This window comes from Pezoporus flaviventris, unplaced genomic scaffold (genome assembly GCF_033815535.1).
Source record: "Pezoporus flaviventris isolate CSIRO_AGI_PZ_B2104156 unplaced genomic scaffold, CSIRO_AGI_Pfla_v1 ptg000025l, whole genome shotgun sequence".
In the NCBI taxonomy this organism is placed as follows: domain Eukaryota; kingdom Metazoa; phylum Chordata; class Aves; order Psittaciformes; family Psittacidae; genus Pezoporus; species Pezoporus flaviventris.
In genome coordinates this window covers 4,275,079-4,297,382 of record NW_026892573.1, presented here as the reverse complement: position 1 = coordinate 4,297,382, position 22,304 = coordinate 4,275,079, and the positions used below count along the sequence as shown (strand labels likewise).

At 37.9% G+C, this 22,304-nt stretch overlaps 1 protein-coding gene across 1 annotated transcript in view; it reads left to right on the top strand.

Moving 5' to 3' along the window:
* The window catches only part of VWA8 (von Willebrand factor A domain containing 8), a 178,177-nt gene that overhangs the window by 101,932 nt on the left and 53,941 nt on the right, over positions 1 to 22,304 (top strand). The window contains exons 24-29 of the mRNA XM_061457275.1: positions 279 to 398; positions 1,070 to 1,275; positions 8,829 to 8,980; positions 17,033 to 17,141; positions 18,059 to 18,197; positions 19,193 to 19,395. Of these exons, the coding sequence (XP_061313259.1) occupies positions 279 to 398; positions 1,070 to 1,275; positions 8,829 to 8,980; positions 17,033 to 17,141; positions 18,059 to 18,197; positions 19,193 to 19,395 (929 nt within the window). The remainder of the gene's footprint in view (positions 1 to 278; positions 399 to 1,069; positions 1,276 to 8,828; positions 8,981 to 17,032; positions 17,142 to 18,058; positions 18,198 to 19,192; positions 19,396 to 22,304) is intronic.

Here is a 22,304-nt window from a genome sequence, read left to right as displayed (position 1 = left end):
TACACCCACTGCCCCTTGTCCTATCACTGGACATCACTGAAAAAAACCTAGCTCCATCATCCTGACACTCACCCTTTACAGATTTGTAAACATTGATGAGGTCACCCCTCAGTCTCCTCCAAGCTAAAGAGTCCCAGCTCCCTCAGCCTCTCCTCATAAGAGAGATGTTCCATTCCCTTAATCATCTTTGTAGCTCTGCGCTGGAGTCTTTCAAGCAATTAATAATCCATTATCACAAGGCTTAAATATGCAATTAATAAATTTTATTTCTTTTCCAGATAATGCTCATGTAGAGGGGAGAGAAAATGTAATAGTTATTCATCCTGATTTTAGAATGATAGTTCTAGCAAATAGACCTGGATTTCCTTTCTTGGGGAATGACTTTTTTGGCACTTTAGGTAAGTGATTCATATTAAATGGTGATCTCTAATATAATTGATTAATAGACTAACAACCTATATCCATTAGATTTCATGAGGAGAAGAAGTCCTTGTGCATATTGATACTTTGTTTCACATAGGACACTCGGAGGTGAGATTCACCTTGAAGATTACCATGTAAATTTATGTAAAAGTGCTTAAACTTGTCCTGAAGTGAACATGCACATATGTGGTCATCTGTGTTACAGCTATTTTGTTTTATGGGATCTGGACAAAGGCAGGGTTACAAAAGAAATCTTTGCAAATGAGTGTGTCTTATATACAAATAAAGCAAAAACATGAGTTGTAAGCAGCCTGATACCTGACATAAGTGATTAAAGCAACTTTATCCCCAAATCAAACAAGTCATGGGCCAGGTGCTGTCCTCCTCAGTAGAATACATGGGAGCCTGATGGATGATTCTTTTCCCAGCAGTGGAGGCTACTGTCTTTTCGGTGTTAGCACTATGCTGCCTGCTTCCTAATTCTCTTTAGTGCCTCCATGCACATGACCCTGTGTGATAGGCTAGCAGGTACTTAGCATCCTCTTGAGCCATTGTTTTTCCATTTAAGGTGCTGTATGAAAATTACAGGGGCTGTTGTGATGCTCTCTTTCTAATTACTTAAGTGGATGCTTACTTTTCTTTTTAGGAGACATTTTTAGTTGTCATGCTGTTGATAATCCCAAACCAGAGTCTGAACTGGCTATGCTTAGACAATATGGTCCTGATGTTCCAGAACAAATTCTTCAGAAACTGGTGGCTGCTTTTGGAGAACTCAGGAGCTTGGCTGACCAAGGAATTATTAACTATCCCTATTCAACTAGAGAAGTTGTGAATATTGTAAAACATTTGCAGGTACAGTACATCAGATTTTATTGTAAACTTGGTTTCATCGCTGCTGAGATTTTAATGCTTGAAGGTTTTAGAAAAAAGATGTTATGCATTTTTATTTCATTCTTATGAAAAGTTTTGCATTTTGGAGGACTCAGATGTTCAGATAGTCTGAGGGTAAAGATCACAGATGCATACAGGCAGATATTTTTCTGTATATTTATAGATATTTTACAACAAAACCCCAACCTGAGAGTCTGCTTTTCTACTGTGTGAGCAAATACCACATCCATACATGTGAATACAGTATGCAGCGTTCGTACTAGCCTTCACTGAAAAAATTCGTATTCAGCATACAATACTTCCAGAACAGTGGAGCTGTTCACTTTATGCTGCGATAAAATTTTTGGTTTTAATAATTTCCGGGGGAAAACAAGTTCATTTTGCATAGCAATAGTGCATCACTGATGGAATTTTTCTAAGGAAAATGTTAGATGGATTCAAACTTAGCAAACAGGTACTTAGGATCCATGATCGCTTCCTACACACATTTGAACTGTAAAATCTTGAATTCTGATTTAAAGATGATCTTTTTTTAAAGATTGCAGTAGAGTCTGACTTCTGGCTTTATGAGTTGAGGATACTTTTTGCCTGAAGTACTTGAAATATAAAGTATCTCAATACTCTTTGAAATAGCAGTGGTTTTATTTTGTCCTGTTTATAATCATAAAATCAGTAATTTGTTAATTTGTACGTTATTTCTTGAATTACTGAATCCTAGATTGAAGGAAAGTTTAGTGGAAATGTGAATGTAATTGCTACAATTAGAATATAACTTCTCACAGATCATTTGACCATTTCCATGTATAACACTGCATGGTATAATAAGGTTGCATGATGGTTTTGTGTTTGTGCTCATAAACATACATGCATTCATCCATATACAGACATTTAGATCCTGCAGCTTAAAATTACTACTTTCAAAAATCTTCATCCAAATTTCTAGGGAAGATAGATTTTGTGCTCTGTGGTTTCTGGGATGCAGCAAGGTGTTGAGACAAAGTAAATTGATGCTACTATGATACCAAGAATGCTGTCTTCACAACTTTGTACTAAAGGTTAACAAAATTCAGACCTAAAAGCCGAAGAACCCATCCAAATAAACACATAAGCAAAGTAGTTTATTAGGATCTATTACCAGTTGGTGGGTATTTGTTTGCCAGAATGATAGAACATGTACAGAGTTACATTTGAAATGAAAGTGGAAAAATTGCAAACTTGAGGAACAGTTGCTGTGCAGCTGAAAAGCTGGTGGTTTAGGAGTTTTGTTAAATTAACATTTTCCTGTCTACATACTCTTTGGCTAGTCCTACCTTCCTTCCTAGCATCTTCCCTTCATCATTGGGCATGGATCACCAGGCAGGTTTTCCTGTCTAAGATTTCACTGCTTTCAAAATCCAGTGTAAATACCCAAATAAGTCTACAACATGCAGCTTTGATTTCTTCTGTAACTTTTGTTTTCAAGATCCCAGTCTCTTTGAAAGGATGCAACATTTTGTTTACTGTAACTTGTTTTTCAATATGAATAATAAAATGGCTGGGAGTAGCCAAATGTAAACAATGAATATAAACACAATGGTTATTCCAAAGTAAGAAGCTTTAGGTCTTCAGGTAGAGAAGAAAGAGGAAGGAGGGAAATGAGTCAATAAAATTGCTGGTCCTTAGGAAGGAAGGAGGGAAGTTAGTCATGTTGTTAAACTATTTCCCTTACAGCAGTTCCACAGGCCCACTCTCTTTGTACTATTGTGTTGATTTCTTCCACACAATTTTGGAATATTTTGCTTCTGTAAAAAAAGGTTGGATGTTTTGGAAAAAAAAAAAAAAGTGTTGATTGCTGTTATCTGAGAACACATTGGGGCTAGTCAGTTAAAAAGCATTCTGATTACATCAACATATTATTAGGCTAATCTCTGTACTCCAATTAATTGTTGTCATCAAAATATAGGATTATGTCTACAGTGTAGTTACAAGAGCATCTTCCCATAAAGATTATGCAAGTAGAGCACCTGTAGAGATTAATTGTAGCAGACACATTGCATTTAGAGCTAGGTTGCCTCTATACTAACTTTTTCTTAAGGAGAGTTTTTTTGTTGAATCTTGAGACATCAAATTAGTTTGAAGACCTGAAACTGTAGGCGTAGGAAAAGTTGTCTAATGCAGGTGCCTAAATTAGTTGCTGCTACTATTTCTCCCCACAGATTGTATAGGGAATATGGGTCTTGTAGCTCTAGATTGCAGGTGACCTGAATATAGCCTTTTTGTCTTGCTTGCGTGCGGTTTTCAGACTGTGTCAAATGTCAAAAGTATTTATGGTAATAGTGGCTTATGTGCAAGATGAGAAGCTCTTGCTCCACTGAGTTACCGTATGCTTCCCGGAACTACCAGCATATGCTATGACTGCTTCTCTGCAATCTAATATGCTAGTTTTCATAAGACCTTTTTTATGTTATTTTGCAGTGTCAAGATTCACCCCTTGTCTCTGGTGAATGTTAATCAGGCAAGCCACATTAGTCCAGATAAAATCAAAATAGTGGGTTTTATAACTATTAAGTTTGGGAAAGTTGATATTTTTCTGATAGGCCTTCTTTCTTATTCATATCTGAGATTGCTTTCTAATATAGTATAACACTAAATAGTATAACACTGTATAGTGCTATGCTCTACTGTAGTACAGCACTAGTATAACAGTTTCCAAGCAGTAAATGTCTAAGGTGCCTTCAGGCCCTGAAGTCTAATAATCGTCAGGCTTTTAGGCCTGTTTGGTAAGCTTTTGTGCATAGACGGTACTTTTTTCTATTTAGCCTAACCTCAAAAAGAAAGTAGGCTTATCAAATCACAGTTTGTATCCCTTTCTCACCTTGCTGCCAGATGCACATTAGTAATAACCATTTACCCTTTTGGCCAACCACAGTGAATCTTAGTTACCAGTTTTCAAAGAGAATTAGGTTTCTGCTGGCTTAATCAAGATCAGTGGCTATGTGACAGAGAGGAGCAGATAGAAATCTTGATTAGTGTCCCTGTGAATTAAAAGGCAGGGAGAGAATTCAGCTGTTTTGGTTGACAGTAGATATGCCCACTGAAGACATGAGCACTGTTTAATCAATTAATATGCCTGTCGCTCAGGATGAGGCATAGACATGGTGCGTCTTGCTCTGCTGACACGACAACTAAGGAAGCACAGCGGTATTCAGTGGAAAGGCATTGAGTATAGAGGGGGAAGCCAAGGCCATGGAGGAATGAGCAGGTAGGGAGACATCTGTTAGTGTCACAGTGGCAGGGTGGGCCTTTGGGGTGGCACTGGCCAGATGGGAAACGTGCAGGCATCTGAAGGCACTAGAATATGGAGTGGTACTAAGAGCATGAGGCAGAAGTCTGAAACAAAAATCTGGACTCATTACAGACTGGATGCCAGATAATTCGTCACCGTTTTCAGTGTGGTGGTAGTGTGTATAGCATATTTTAATGAAGATTCTGTATTTGTCCTGGGAAGATACTATTTTGCTGATACCTTTTAAGCAGACTGTAGCAAAGCATGTACTCATGGAAAGGTAAATTCATAAAAATATGGATTCAAGCTGAATTCTGTCACAACTCTGTATCAAATAAAGCATAAAATATATATATAAAAATATAAAATTGTAAAATTGTTTAAAGCAAAGCCTATGTTATCTACTATTTTAACGACTAGCCAAGAATCTAAGCTGTGAAAATACTCTAAGGTACACGCAGAGGTGTTAGTTGTGAGGGGAAGAATCAATGAATGAGAACCAGACAGACTGATGAAGGATCAATGTTTCCTCCAGTAATCTGGTTTTAAAAATCAATAGCAACCAAATCATTTTTTAAAAAATGTTCAGCTCAAACATTCAAGCTTTTTTTGTGTGTGTTCTTCAAGTGAACTGTCATGGCCTTTCTTCAGTAAGCAGTTGTCCAGACAGTTATTAAAAAGTTGTTGGATTTGTTCTGATTGAAACAAGAGAGTTGTGATTTTTTTAATAACTGAAGTAAAGGGCTTTTTGACAAGTGGCTTGTGTTCAGAACATGTTTTTTTGACAGCAGCTATGAGTTGTACCTGAAGAAATAATTTTTTTCTGATGTCCTACTGATGAAAGAGACATAGAAGTATTGAGGCAGTTCAGTCAGAAGGGTGTCTGTCAGTAGTTACACAGTGATTCAGAAAACTTGGAGACTATTAGTGAAAAACAGATAATATTTTAAACACTTGACAAAACGTTCTGCAGTATCTTATGCAGGGCAGGTGAAAGAGTAGGTCATGAGTGAACAAGACAGCTTGGTGCCAGTTTGTTGGTTGTGCTTTGCAGTGAGAAGGGAAGAAAATGCACTATTCATCTTCATAAATGTTCTAAATAGTAGAGTTGGGTTATATAGAGTATGCACAATTCTGGACATACTTTGCTCTTGTTATCAAAAAGAAGACATACTTGAAAACAGACTGAGATACAGTCCTGCACACTAAGTAGCTTTAACATAAACTTTTTGCATTTACATTACATGTGAAATATTTATAGAGTCTTTAGTTAGAACAGCTGTTGGGAGAAACTTTATGGTTTAGTACCTGTTTCATTCCTTAAGGTCTGCACAGGCAATAGGGCAGCTTCTTGTTTTCCCACACTAACTTGTATTTTGCTAAGCTGTAATAGTGCAGAACTTCTAATAGGTTTCAGTTAGGAACTTCCAATAGGTTTCTAATAGGTAACCTTGGGGACAGGTTTAAAAAGCAGAATGGAGTTTAGCTTGCTTTTATACCAACAGTAGTACTGAAATATTCTGTGGCATGGACACTGCATGTTAAAAAGAGGTTTGTACAGGCCTGCTCCTAGCAGTGGTAGGACACCCACAATAACTAGCTAATTTTAGTGTTGCTTGTGCCATGGATATTTTATTGCAGAGATTAGATACTCATTAAGTTGGGAAAATACTAAATTCCTGGCTAAGGCTGATGTTTGATTAAGAGTATGGGTCAAAACATTTATGAAAATTTTCAGGTTTCTTCTATTTTAGCTTTTACTCAGGACTCAAATATCTTTACTTGTAATACATTTATTAATTTAGATAGATAATACCATTTATTGTATTGTGCCAAGTCTGTTCTAAAGGTTTTTGTAAAAGCCTTGCTCAGTAATGGAGAAAAAACAATTAAGACTTGATCTCCTTAAAATACTTCTTCACATGCTTATCTTCATCTCTGTAAATGTGCCATACTGAGATGGGAGCATCCAGGTCCTTGTCTCAAAGATGTAGTATTTGAATGAAAGGCATATGAGGAAAAAATGAGAAGTTTAAAATAAAGATTCTCTCTCACATCTCTTGCCAAAAAAAAAAAAAAGGTAAAGCAGTTAGGTGGTAAAGTTCTAGGATATATAGTAATGTGGTGATTTTTCTTTTTTTTAATTCTTTTGATTTGATTTATTCCATTTACATCTGTGGTGGGTTGACCCTGGCTGGACACCAGGCACGCCCATTCAAAGCTGCTCTCCCACTGCATTCCTCAGCTGAACAGAGGAGAGAAAATATGAAGAAAGGCTCATAGGCAGGGAGAGCTCAAGAGCTCACTCACCAGTTACTGTCAGAGGCAAAACAGACTGAACTTGGGGCATTAGTTTAATTTATTACCAGTTAAATCAGAGTAGGATAATGCGAAATAGAAACCAAATATTAAAACACCTTCTCCCAACCCCTCCCTTCTTTCTGGTCTTCACTTTACTCACAAATTCTCTATTTCCTCTCTGCCAGCACCACAGGAGAATGGGGAATGGGAGTTGTGGTCAGTTCATCACATCTTGTCTCTGCTACTTCTTCCTCTTCAGGGGGAGAATTCCTCACACTTTTACCCTGCTCCAGCATGGGGTCCCTCCCACAGGAGACAGCCTTCTATGAACTGCTCCAACGTGGGCCCTTCCCATGAGGTGCAGTCCTTCAGGAGCAGGCTGCTCCCGTGTGGGTCCCCCATGGGATCGCAAGTCCTGCAGCAAACCTGCTCCAGTGTGGGCTGCTCTCTCCTCGAGGCCACAGGTCCTGCCAGGAGTCTGCTTCAGTGTGAGCTTCCCACAGGGTCACAGCCTCCTTCAGGCATCCCCTTGCCCCAGTGTGGGATCCTCATTGGGGTGCAGGACCTCCATGGTCTGCAGGAGGACAGCTGCCTCACCGTGGTCTGCACCACAGGCTGCAGAGGAATCTGTGTTCCTGTGCCTGGAGCACCTCCTCACCCTCCTTCTGCTCTGACCTTGGTGTCTGCAGGGATGTTTCTCTTGCATATTCTCACTCCTCTCACAAACCCAACACACCATCTTACAAGAGTAAGATGATTTTTCAGATGTTTTGTTGAAGAGTATCTGTGAAAGGCTCAATGACTTAGCTGTGTCAACATGTTCAACTTAAACAGCTATTTTTGTCAATGACAAAATCTAAATAGCGCATAATACATACTCTGTTTAAATTACCTAAATGTTCCTTTAAAAAATGAGCTTATATAAGCCTGAAATTATAGCTGCATATATAAGGTCTATGTCCATTGAAATATGCCTTAATCTAAATGGGGACAGGTACATGTTTACTATGGAGTTTCATGGCAAATCAAAAGACAGTGGAAGTTACCCACTAAGCACTTGCAGCCAGTTCGTGGAAAGGCTAAACCAGCTTTTCACACCTATAGTGTCTTCTGCAGGTTCCAATAACACCCTTCATCAGTCTATTCCTATTACGTGTGTTCAACTGACTGCTCGGTCAAGGCTTTAAGCCTTACTGTCTTCTAGTCCTTAGTGGGAAATGAGAGGCAGGAAAATGTGTTTTCTTCTTGTGAACAGTAATTAAAGGTGTGGGAATATATGAGCATCAGTTCTGAAACCTGGAAGAGCACATCAGTCTTAAGTCATCAGTCCAGTTCAGTGGCAAAACCTGCATTGTTTGAAATACTAATGAAAGTTTGATAAACTTTTTTTTAATACACACAGCACGTTTCAAGTAGTGCTTTTTTCTAGGAAAACACATGTATGCAAATCTTAATCAAATCCTTCATGACCTAAAGTCATTTTTAGTAAGCAGCGTATCTTTTTCTTTTCTATATTCAACATCAAGAAACAGAATTCTTAAATGAGTTGTGTAGTTGAATTACACAAATATATGTATTTGTGTCAGATCTTTACATTACAAAAAGAGCAATTCCAAATTTAAGGAATACAAGCTATATTTAATTGCATGTTCCAATGATTACACAATCTTGTTATGTGTATAATTAAGATGATTCTTTAAAACATGAATTATGTTGAGTATTTAAATAATTGTCTCCTCCTTGTTTGTTTAATTCAGGTTTAATGTCAGTAACTTCATTCTGACTTGATTACCTTCTTTATTCTGAAAACTGAAAAATGATTATTTGAGCACTTGTCTAAGTTGAGCAAAGTTACTGCTGTAACTACTGGTTTTAGAAGTACTTAATGATATGCTGTGACTTAACAGATATTCAGTAAAACAAACTTGGGCTCTTTGTTTCTTCACAGAAATTTCCAACTGAAGGGCTGGCAAATGTTGTTCGAAATGTATTTGACTTTGACTCCTACAACAACGAAATGCGTGAAATTTTAATCAACACTTTGCACAAATATGGGATACCTATTGGAGCAAAACCGACCAATGTACAGCTGGCCAAGGAGTAAGAATAACATAAGATTATATATTAAGAAGACAGGTTTCTCATGGTCACTTTTTTATAGTGCATTATCTTGCTGCTAACTGATTCAAAGCCAACCTGGAGCACTTGAAGTCAGTACTTCTCTGGTTCAAATTTATATTCTTCCAAATCATTTATAACAAATTACTTCATGATAGAGTATTTGCTTATTACTAATATTTAATCTTGAATGTTCATGTACATGTTGATAGCTTGTATGATAAACAGATACATATATATTAATAAAGGGAAATACTTGTTTCTTTTCCTGTGTTTTTAATTGAATTGCAACACGTTTCTATCCTGTTGTCACCTAAATCAGTAGCAAAGCAAACAAGTTGTCTTCAGTGGTAGTGAGATTTTCTCTTCGATACTTAGAAAAGCCTCTATAAAAACACTTTGCAGACTAGGACAATGGATGTAAGCTCTAGGAACCATTTTTGTATGTATCTGTATATCACTATTATTCTATAATTATGTTATCAGTTGACATATTACACCATACACTTTTTCTGAGGTTAGACTTAAAATAGCTTTTTGGGGGTTTTTTTTAGGACTAAACTGAATTATGACACAGATTTAACTGGTTCTTCTACAGTTCACAGATAACAGACTTAAGTAGATCGTACTGAAAAGCTATTAGGAAACTAATTTACTCTGGCTTGAACTCTAATATATAATTTATTTATGGAGAAACAAATATTTCCCTTTTGTGAAGAAGGCTTTATGGATATATGGAAAATAGGGTTTGCCATTGGGCATATATATTTTATTTTTGTCAAGGAGGGACTGATTCTTATGACACAATGTTCTGATATTAGGTGTCCGTGTGTAGGTTTCTCCTGCTGGAGCACCACTGTTACTGTATCTAACAGCCTACATATACCTATTAAAAGAAGACTGTGTAATGCATGTGGTACACCTTTTAATTTTGATGATGGAAGGCTTAAATGCCTAGGGAACCAGTACTTGGGTGTACTGCACAGAACTACAGTGTCAAATTGACAGTACATGCTTCAAATTCTTGCCATGGTTTCTCTGGTGAAAGTTACTTGGTAATTTCTGTTTTAAAGAATTATGTTTATCCTAGTTTTTTGAGAAATTTGCACTTTATATGACTTTTAGAAGTATTATATTTGGGTTTACATGGGTTGATTGGAAAGGACTTTGTTAATGAGAAGATAGAGGTTAAGGAAACGTAAGAGAAAGCTGTAACTGGGGACTGTTCAGTCCATAAGTGAGAGGGTAGAAGAAAGATCTGATCATACTGAATAAGGGATATTCACCTGATCATTTTGAATCCATCACTGAGATTTTGTAGGACAGGTTACATCAAAGATGACAGACTTACAAGACTGTCTTCACAACATGCTTATCAGAAACTTCACTTGACTAGCAGCTATGAGTGCATACTGTGTATGCTGAAGGCCAAGGAGAGGAGAAACTACAGGTGCAGTTCACACGCAGTTGATAAAAGCAACTTTTTCTTAGATCTCACCATGAAAGATTGGGACTAGGCTGACTGCCTGGCTCTGATGATGAAGCAGTCTTGATCTCAGTATCCCGTGTGTCCACCACAGCTGGCATGTCACATTATCCTACTGCTGCCTTCCAAAACAGTCTTGGTATTGGTCATGAGATTTAACCCTTTGGAGTTTGTAAACCAAGATGGATCACCTTGAATTACAGATACACCTTTCAAGAATGGTTTAGGCACAGTTGGTTCTGTCTTGGGGTTAAAGAACATCTAGGTAATCTCTCTAAATGTGTTCCAGCCCCTATTGCAAATTCCCATGATAGACGCACTGAGGTAATTTGGTATGGTGTTTAGACCACTGCACAAAAGCTACTTCCTGAAGCTGCTACATGTTTAGAATGAAAGTACTGACCTTGTCTATGTTGTTTTCCAGAGCTCTGAGAGTAGGATAATAGTGCTAATCTAGTGTATCCCATTTCCTTCAGAAAAGTTGCAAGTTAATCTAAAACCTTCCTATCTGATTTTTGTCATGATTCATGCCTGAAAACCTTCAGAGATGGAGTTCTGTAACCTCCCAAAGCAAATCAATCTTGTTTCCAAATATCCATGTCATTAGAATGTCATCTCTAGACTAAAAACATCCAGTTCTCTCACTCTTCCCCATTTTTCAGGCCTCTGGTTTTTATTTTTCTTCTGTGATTCCTCACTTGATTCACGTCTGTCTTTTAAGCATTATGTGTGAACCTTTGCAGGTTAAATTCTGCTAGAGCTGAGTAGAGGAGTATGAGAGTATAGAATAGAGATGTATGCCATGCAGCAGTCCCTTTTAAAACCCCAACAAGTTTGCATTTCTTCCAATGTTTAACTTGCATCCAGTTTGAGGAACATGAACATCCAGATCCTTCTTACTGTACTATATTGTTCCAGATTGGCTCTCTGACTTGTCAAGATCACTTTCAATTTTAGGCTTGTTTTTCTTCCTGCTTGTAGTCTCTCACAGCTTGGCAAACTGAAGGTTTACTAGGTGTGATTTCTATGGTGTCCTGTTGACAACAGTGTACCCCCCCAGAGCTTTACTTCTGTGTTCCAGTTTTAATTTGCAAGACTTTTAAAGCTTACTAGCTATCATAATAAATTGGTCAGTGTTTCTATTAAGTAATGTGAAAACTGGGATAGTAACCCAAACCTATTCTGCTGGAGGATGTTAGTCATACCTGCAGCAAAATCACTGCTATGAAGAAGAGTGCAAGTCCTGTGTGATTTAGAAGTTTTGTGATACAGGAGCATTTCTGGGAGATTCTAGGATAGGAAAATCATTATACTGAAATTATGATTCCTTTTTATAGGTTCTGTATGGTTTGTCTTGCATCACACAAATTGTGAATATTTTATTCTAGTAAGTTTTGGAGAACTCTGTCTGTTACCTATTACTCAATCTAAAAGAAAAGTTGAATAAATCAGAATTATGTAAATTCCTGGTGAAACAACTGCTGAAACTATAGGAACATAAACATGAGACACATGAGCAACGCACTACAATACAGGGTCTCATTAGAAGGAACTTTGAGGGTTTTATCCAGCTGAAATTAGAGGGGAAATTTGACAGACAGTACGAGTGGCACTTACAGAAATTTTAACTTAGGTTTTGGAATTAATACACCTAATCTTGGAAGGAAATATTAGATGGTGTCTAATGACCATTTAGAAAAGAATTCTTACGGTAATTTTTTTCAAGAGAGAAATTGATTTGTTAATGCAAATTTATCTACTTCCAAAATTGATGTCTCATATTAGACCACTAAGATAATGCTTTAATTGGGCTTTTTGTTTCCTTCAGTTGGTTTATGTTGTTGCGTTGGGTTTTTTTTCCCAAATAGGATGACCATTCTTCAAGGCACTGACATGTTCAGTATTTCAGGTTATAACATCAGGATATTGTCTCCTGCTCTCACCTGTCCAATAGTTTATAGTTTTTATCAGTATTATGTGTAACGCAGGTGGCTCATCCACAATGCTTTGCCAAGACATGGTGCATAATAAAATGGATCACTCACTGTGCTAACTCATTGTTTTCTTTATGTACAACTCTACTTTGTTTTTCCCATTGGCATCTGTTATGTCACATTTCTCTGAACTCATGCTAATCTGTCATTTTGGAGCACAGTTCGGACTATTTGCAATTCCCAGGTAAAACAGCATTCAGCTCTAATCCTGGCACTTATTTCTGATGAAACTGTCATTCCATATTTTCCCTCCTGTCACTATCTGCTTCCCAGTGCTCGCTATAACTTCAGTATTTGTTTTATATGAACTGATTTTGTTATATGTAAATATTAACTGCTTTCATTTTCTCTTGAGACTGTTTGGTTTTCTTTGGTTGGGGCTTTTTTAATTATTTTTTCCCCCAGGTAATCTCTAGTTAATTCTAGGAGCTGTGTCTTACCATACTGTGTGTCTTGTCAATCCTGTGCATTGCAGGGAAAGAAAGTGTGGGGGGGGGCTGGGTCTGCACTTGAGTGTCAGGGAATGAGAGGACTAACATAAGACTGTTCTGTATGTCTACTGCTTATATTTTTAATCAAAAGATGTTTAAATAAAATAAGGAATTTCCCAGGTTTCAAACTACATCTTAAGCCTCAAAAAGTTAGGTTAGAAGCCTCTTCAGCTAGACAGAGCACTGGCTGTTACTGAAATCCTTGAATACATTCTGTGCCAGCACTGAGCTGGTTTACCAGGTCATGTATTAAGCAGTTTTGTTGCTTGCCAGAGTTCATGTGCACAGCTGTACTAATATGATAGCTAGCTGCAGGGAATTTGCATTCAGTGGAGCTTCAGTCTTACAAGATTTGTAGCCGTTTTCAGTATGTTCTCAGAAGGCTAAATAAATAACTTATAAAGCAGCTTCTTTTGACTTTTTGAATCCATTTACTTGTTGGGTTTGTTTTTTGTTTCTGTTGGTTTGTTTGGGGTTTTTTAATTAGCCTACAATGAAGTTATTTTCCAAAATGAAAATGATAAAAATTAAAAGAAATTGCATTCCATTGGTGCCACTTGGAAAAGTTTGCTAACAGCAGAAGCCACTAAAGAAATACCTTTTGACAGATTGTCTCCCCTTAGACTGCTGTGCATGAAGAAAAGCAGTCTGAATACTAATTTTTTGTATAATTGCCCCATCAACTGTAGGTCCTGTGCAATCACCTTTTCTAAACACAGTGCCTGATTCTGTACCCATTCCATAGACAGCAGTGGTCATGTTGAAACCAGGGTGTAAAAATTAAAATTAACATAAAAAATGTTTCTAATTTCCCTTAAGCAGCAGGGTTTGCGAGATCCAAAATCAAATAACTGATCAGGAATAATTCCCTAGAACTTGCTCTCAAATCTTGGCTTTCTTACAAGATTACTGCAGTCTGTTATGTAGTTTTGCTGTCGTAGAAACCCTTTCCAGCTTTTGAAGAAAGCAAAAATCATGATTCACTCTGCACACACCAGCTGGAGAGAGAGCAGTGAGGTTTCAGAACAGTTCTTACCCAGTTACTGCACTTTTCACACCCGTCAGATCTCTTTGCTTCACAGATTTTTGCCAGTGATAGCATTTCCATAGTATTCTGTCTGCCTTTTATGTAAATGTATTTAATTAATTAATCTGAAATACAGCAGTGTGTCAGGAGCCCCTTGTGAAGCTTTTTGCTAGTACTGTCACTTCAAGTTATTTTCAGAACTTGCTTGTTACTTTCAAGTCCAATTTCCCTCCTTCACTGCATATCATATAAATTCACAAGAGGAAAACTGTTAAGATGTTTTCAGTGTGGGCATGTTGTTCCAGCCCCCCTGCACCCTCACTCTCTTCTGAAAATCATTTTGGGGGCAGACTGGTTAAAAAAGCTTTAATGCCACCAGCTTATTCAATCCTCTTAGTCTTTCTTAGACCTGATTTATATGAGAGAGCAGTGAGATGGAGTAAAAAAGACTTCTCAGGCCCTGGAAAAATAAGATCCCCATTACTCTTGGAAAAGAGCTCGGTATTTCGAATTCTGCATTTTGTTTTATTCTTATATTCTGAGCTGCCTTCCCCTCCTTTTTGCTGTGCACGATGACTTGGTCTGCTGCCTCAGAGAAATTAATCAGAAACAGGGAAGAGAACAAAGCCTTAGGAATCTAGGAGAAAGGAGAAATCAGTTTTCCTGAGGGAAGAGAAGAACGGTTAGCAAAGCAAATCTCCAGAAAGTTGAAACAGAGTGGAAATGTTTTGTTTCTTTGGGAATGCAATCTGTAATTCTGTTGCTATATAAAGCAGGGCATTTGGTTAGAGCTGGCTATTAACATATGCTTTCTTTTAAAACTTAATAACGATTGATTATTATTAGTGAACATGTTGATTTCTAGGATGTTGTCCATAGGATTAATGTGTAAGGAATTAAAACCGAAGTCCAGACCCTTCTGGAAGTCAATGTTCCATTGAGCTAATGGGAAACAATTGTTGCTGATTATAGGCATATCAGTGATTATGCTACTTGGAGTCAACATAGCAAAAGAAAGTCTCCAATTTCTTTTGGCACACAAGACAGTTTTTGCTCAAGACATACCCAATGTTTTGCCAGCAAATCATTATGAAACCCAAATGGAAGGCTGAAGTAAAATTCCATGGATAAACTGACATTTAGTCTAGTGTGACTGTTTGCCCATTTTCTGACTGCGTGAATGTATTTATCTAAGAATTGTGTATATGTTGAAATAGCACATCCTGAATGTTTTTTTCCTAACGGTGTTAAATGCTGTAATCTACAATATATTGTACTTGCCTTGTTTTTATTTTTTTTTTGAGTCTGACTTAATTTCTCTTCTTAATTTGGGAAGAATCTGGCTAGACTAGCTAGGTGTAAAGCATGGAAGAGTGCAAACTGAAGTGGGAAAGAATGCAAAATAAATCACTCTTCAAACACTGGCAATTACTGATATTCTTAATTAGACAACAGACAGGCAGTGAAGACTCTGCTGGGTCTTTGACAAGGATAGGGTATTAATGAGATGCACTTTCCTCAATCCATGTCACAATGGCATATTGCTGCAGATGGATATTTATCTGTGAGCACCAATGATCTATAGCACCCAAACCATTTTCTGTTTGCAAAAAGTGTCTTTGGCTATCTCACTGCCTTGGCAGATGGTCCAAACACAGAATGCTGGTAGAAACTGGCAACTGTCTGCCTGTGAGTACTGGCTTCTCCTTGTTGCTTGAGGTTTTGTGGCAGTATACCAGTAGGAAATGTTAATTCAGCATCCTGCATGAGCTGCAAAGATTAGAGGATAGTAGGGATCACTCCCTGAGTTTTCATTTAAGTTCTCAGTGGAAAAATTAAATAGAATTCTAATTCCCTAAGTTTCATATATAGTTCAGCTGAGGTTTTCTGATTTGCAATCCTTTCTTATTCTGAAAGGGATATCAAGAAGTAATTAAACAAACCTCTAATATCTAGGAGGGATGAGTTGTTTGGTGGGGAGAGGGGAAATAATTGCCACAGTAGGAACGAATATCATCCGACAGGACAGAAGAGACCAACCACAGACTTTTAACAAAGAGTCCAAGAGAACTTCCTTAAAATGGACTTTGGAGATAATAATAGAAACTTGGAAAAGGAATGTCTTCTGTTCTCTTGCCAAATCCTGTAGCTATCCAATGATGTGCAGTGGTGTGTAACACAGAATGTAGTTTTGATAGGAGGTCTCCTCAGGAGCAACTAATCCCAAATAAAAGAAACCAAAAGTGATGATTTCACTAGCTTGAAGGTATTCATGTAAATTAACGAAGTCAAACTGCTTTTAATGGTTGCAGATCACTTCAGAAGAAATAAAAATTGTGTCATCCCTATTTTGCTGTCAAGCTATTTTGTCATATGCCAGCATTTTCTTTTCCTATATAAATGAGCTTTGCTTTGGCCCACATATTTCTTCTCTAAATAAAAGGTACAGAAATGAAGAAGTTAGACCAAGGCAAGCTTTTGAAGATGTCACTGTCCTTTCTGTGGACTGCACTGACCAGAAGGCAGTGGGATACTCACATGTCTGTATTCTTTTGTCTTTGTTCATGTGAGGAGTGGCAGTATGGATATGGAATTGATTGAACTTTTAGTGCATGGTTAACTTGCCACAGTGTTTACTGTGCTTATTTTGCTGGTTTCCTAGATGAGTGTGCCACTGACAGAAGTTCCTTTAAGCAGTACTATCACACCCTGATCTGAGTAAAGCAAGAGATGCTTTGGATATACTGTATTATATGTCTCACATAATTCAGACTGGAAAACTTCCTTTTGAGCTCATTATGTGAATTGCTGCTTCTTTTATGATGCTGTTTAGGTTGTGACTGTATTAATATTCCAGAAAAAAATTGTGATTTAAAACATAAAAGAAATGAAACATTTTAATGAGGAAGCATTTTCTACAAGAGAATCTTCAGATATGACTCATTGGAAAAATGCAATTGTTTTAAATTATTTACTGCCATATCAGTTGCTGGTTAATGAATGTAAAAGTTTGTTTGTTCCTGCATTATTTGACAGACTGCCACTACCAGATCATAAATTTATGGGCTACTGGAAAGTCACTGAGCCCGGGAATGCACAACAGAAACTGCTGTGTCCAGCAGAAACTCAAAAAATAAATGTAAAGGTTTGTCTTTTTTTTTTATTTTATTTTTTAATTCATATAATACTGTTTTTATGTATTGGGGTGCAAAGAATCTAAAATTTGTCCAATTCCTTCAGGAAAATGAGTATATCCAAACCATGGTCCTTGTTCTCTGTTCTTGGGGGTTTATACTGACTAGGAAAATTAACATTTTTGTATACCTAGCCCACACAATGCAAGATGTGTTTTAAAATCAGTAAGTTTGGTCAGAAGTTCTTTAAAAGAGGTTTTTATAAGGATATTGACAATACCATACTTGAAGGAGCTGGTTTGGGTGCTTGGAGGTGGCTGGTTTCAGTTCCCAGATCTCAATTTTTTAGGTAAGATCAGAGGCTGAAAAGAAAGCTGTTTTCTATTTCGCATGCAGCTGAATTCTTACGGGTGTTTGGCACTCCCAAGTTTGAATCTCAACCCTTGGTACAATTTAACCTGCAGCCAAAGCTTCTAAATCCTTTTCAGCTTTCAGTTTTGGCTTAACTTCACTGATTATTACTCCAGTGAATAAGTAAAAAACCTGAACTAATGGGATGTTGGGGTGAGATTTAAACTTTATATAGTAAGAATTTGCCATTCAACTTTCTTGAAACAAAAATATCTTGATTTTTATCTTGTACAGACTGTGTTTTATCAGTACATGATACCTTTTTCCTGCTACTGGACAAGAATGGGCGCAAACCAATAAAAGACTAAGGAGGAAAGGCATGATGGTTTCTGTTCTGTAAAGAAAAATGCACTATGGACATTCAGAGTGCTTGTATTTCTTTTTCCCTTTTATATATTTAGCAATTAGTCTATTTCTATTATTAATAGTATTAAGTCTTAAAGAAGACTTCTAGATTTTCATAAAGAGTGGTGAATGGAATACTTTGGCAAGCCCTCATTGTTACCATTTGTTTTAGGGTCCTGTGTACTTAAATATTCAAGGATTTCCACTGGAACGACATGAAGCCAGGTCCCTCAGTTTCACAGAAGAACTCGCTTTTTGGACACTGCCTTTGGAGGAAGTTAACTTTGTTTGCGATGTGGCAGTAACAAAAGGTGTGGTAAAAAAAGCTACTAAGTTTTGTAATGAACCCCAATATTTTAAATATGATTATATTCCCCTGTTACCAATACTGGATCTGGTCTATTCAACTCGTTTATCAGCAACCTGCTAAGATTCAACAAGGGCAAGGATAGGGTATTGTACCTGGGGGGGAAGAGCCCCAAGTACCAGTACAGGTTGGGGGCTGACCTGCTAGAGGGCAGTTCAGCTGAGAAGGAGCTGGGAGTATTGGTAGGTGGTAAGTTGACTATGAACTGGAAGTGCACCCTAGTGGCCAGAAGGGTCAATAGTATTCTGGGGTGCACTGGGAGGAGTGTGGCCAGCAGGCTGAGGGAAGTGATCCTTCCCCTCTACATGACCCTGGTGAGGCCACATCTGGAGCACTGTGTCCAGTTCTGGGCTCTTCAGTACAAGAAAGACAAGTTACTGGAGAGGGTCCAGCGAATGGCCACAAGGATGATAAGGGAGCTGGAGCATCTCTCTTATAGGGAGAGATTGCAGGAGCTGGGCCTATTCAGTCTAGAGAAGTGGCTTATTAATGCATGTAGAAAGACTCTCACACAAAGGGACTCTAATGCATATAAATGTCTCAAAGGTGGGTGCCAGGAGGATAGTGCCAGACTCTTCAGTGGTGCCCAGCAGCAGGACAAGGAGCAGTGACCATAAATGAGAAGACAAGAAGTTTCACCGCAACTTGAGGAAGAACTTGTTTACATTGAAGGTGGCAGAGCACTGAAACAGGCTGCCCAGCGGGGTTACGGAGTCTCCCTCACTGGAGACATTCAGAACCCTCCTGGGCGCGTTCCTGTGTGACCTACTCTAAGTGGCACTGCCTTGGCAGGGGGTTGGACTAGATGATCTCTAGAGGTCCCTTCCAACCCTAATGATTCTGTGATTCTGTCATCATCTGCCAAGTTTGACATACATATTTCCAGAAGAGCAATACATGATGTCAGTAATCCTTCATTAATTTTTTTTCTTATTTCAGAAGAGGAAGCTGAAAATGTTCTTTACGTTACTGCGTGCAATCCGGTTTCCTTGTTCTTCATGAACGTTTCTAGTAATAATGGATACTTTGTGGATCTTTATGACCTCTTCCCAAGAACAGTTGGAAGTGTCTGGCAGCCTTTTGTGACTGTGGCACCACTGGGAAATCCACTCAAAGGTCAAGTGGTTATACATGAAGAGGAGGTAAAAAAATTAAAATAGAGCTAAATGTTTACTGATGAGCAAAGTAAGGTGGGATCACTGAGGAGTCTACTTCTGTAGGTTGAAATAGCCTGGACAAGCCTTAGGTCTTTTTCCATACTGTTAGTGTTAAGATAGACCTTAGTCAGTGAGTGTGAAAATACGTTTCATTAAACTGCAAGCTTGGTTGCAAAATTCATTGTATGCTTAGGACACCATGAGTACTTTTAGACTTCTTGAGAAACTTAAGTAAGCAACTTGCATTGAAAAAACGATGAAAAAGGTTTTTCTTGTGTATTGCATATTTGTAGCTATAGACTACATTAGTAATTTATTTGGGATTGGTTTTTCAATGAAGCAACAAAACACTGGTAAGAGAAATGCTGCTGTTGTAGTCTTCACAGCCACTGCTGCCCTTCCTTACATTAGGGTTCATGTGTTAGGGTCTTTATATTTCTAGTTCCCACTGAATCAAAAGAGGGATTCTCAAGTAGTTTAATTTTTCCACAAATAACTTAGTTTTAATTCCTAACTATTCCTGCAGTAGACCCATGGAAAAATCATGTGCTTTGTGCATGAGGTGGATGTTGCTGTATATCAAATTAAACAAATTATTATTTCCAAGAAAACCAAGAAATGTAAATGATGCATGTGATGCTTTAGAGGTTTGTCTACATGTACTTGAAAAAAGACCAAGAAATTATAATAGTATTTGTAGATCTAAGAAGTTGCATTTATTAAAAAAAATCTACTTGACATCTGGTATTTCATAAGCAATATAATCCATTAATTAGACAATACCAAAAGCTAAAGATTTTCCCCAATATTTGTTTTAACAAAGGTCTTTGGAAATCAATGTTTCTGACTAAGTTATACAAAAATGGCAATTTTAAATGGATTGTAATCTTATTGGAAAGGATGAGATGATGATATTGGGCTTATCAGATAAGCTCGTGTGATTTATTTCCCAGATGACATCCATCTGGATTCCATAGAGACCTTCAGTGAAATGAAATGAAAAATCACCATTCCTTCCTGTCTTTTTAAATAAAATTTTACTAAAACTAAACTCCTCATGGATGTAACTTAATAGCAGAAATCAGAGTTTTATCTGCTTTTAAGCCACCTTTACATCTTCTTGGAAGAAAGTGCAAATGATTCTGTTCCTTGTGGTGTCCATTGGTGTCAGTGATTGCAGACTGTTTTGACTCTATCTTTCTGTTCAGGCTGAGCTGGTAGACTTTGGAAAGATTCTCCAGATAAAGAATCACAGAATGGTTTGGGTTGGAAGGGACCTTAAAGCTCATCCAGTTCCAACACCCCTGCCATGAGCAGGGACACATTCCACTAGAACAGGTTGCTCAAAGCCCCATCCAACCTGGATGACCTAAAATCATTTCCTTGTAAGATGGGAATTGCATTCATCTTTTTTAAGCAGCAGTGCCTCTGCCCTGTCCTCCCCCCAGGTAGCTCAGGGCATACCCCAATTTTCTGTAAAGCTTTGTGTCTGCCTATTTCACTTTTCTTTTTCTTCCTGTACCTATTGCTTTTACCACTCAGAAAGACAGCAAATCGACTTAAAAAAATTTGGAAACTTTATGCATTATTTTATATGTGATTATAGGAGCAAAATGCACATGGAGCATTGATTTGCATGTATATCTATAAATTAACTGCATATTTCTGTTTTCTCGTATAAGCACTTTGCTCTGTTGAAAGGCTGCAGCTGGATGGACAGAGTAACTTACAGTCTACCTCAGAGAGCACAATGAGCTTTGCCCTGGCAATGCCCAGCCAGCATCCTTTAACTCTGCTTTTATCTTTCTCAGCCAGGAAGTGGGGCAGGGAGGGAAGTGAAGTGCTTTTCCCTGTCCCATGTGCTGCTGGAGCTCTTTGTCAAATCTCTCCAACAACAAGGGAGAGAAAAGCTGACAGAGACATCTACCTCACTCACTTCATGTAGAAGATGGCAAACAGCCTTTAAAAGGAGATTGTAGTCTAGCCTAACGCAAGTTGCATATGGAAGTACCTGCAACATATTAGTAGTTATATCTGAGGCCTCTGGTCCCCATAATGTTCTAATGTCTGTTTTCAGGAGGAAGGGTATGTTTTCTTCAAAAACTTGTTTAGTTACTAAATTCTCTTCTTTTCGGGGGGTAGATGTATAGAACTCCTTTTCCTTAAGCAAAGAAAAGGTGTGCTTATACAGAAAGGTGTGCACCTTCAATTGAAAAGGTGAAGACTTTCCTTTTCTATAAGCTTTTATCTCTACCCTCTGTTCTCAGTTCACTGAAATCTCTAGTGCAATCAAGTCTCCCAAATCGTCTGATACCACTTGCATTAATTAGAACACCAGTTCTTCAGACATGAGCATCAAGGGCGGAAGAGAACAAAAGTGAGAGTGTGTCCAGAGGGAAGAATACAAGAGGGTTAAACTGAATTATTTGTTCTGTCCTACTCTGAAATTGGAGTGTATTCCTTTCCCTAGCTCTCCTCTCTGTCTGCGAGATCATAAGGAACAACCTCCCATACCAGCAAAGTGAAATCACAACCCTGTTTAGTTTAAGGACTTTTAAGAGGAAAATGATGGCTAAAATAAAAACCGCAGTAAGGAAAGGGAAACTTCGCAGTAACTAAAAATAAAGGCACACCACTTCACAAGACGGGTTATTGCATCTGTCCAGAGTTTGGAATCCCAGACATCAGGGTCGGGAGGTTGCCCAAAGGTTACTTTTCTCCCAGTCAAGAACAAACACAGCGGAATTGCACACCAACATCTTTTCCCAGCCCACTTGATGAGTTGCCAGAGCTGCTCTTGGATGTGTCCGCAAATGACGCAAAAATCTATTCTTAAACGCAGACAGAATATACATCAGTCACTTAGCACAGAAGGAAACCATTAACATCAAAAG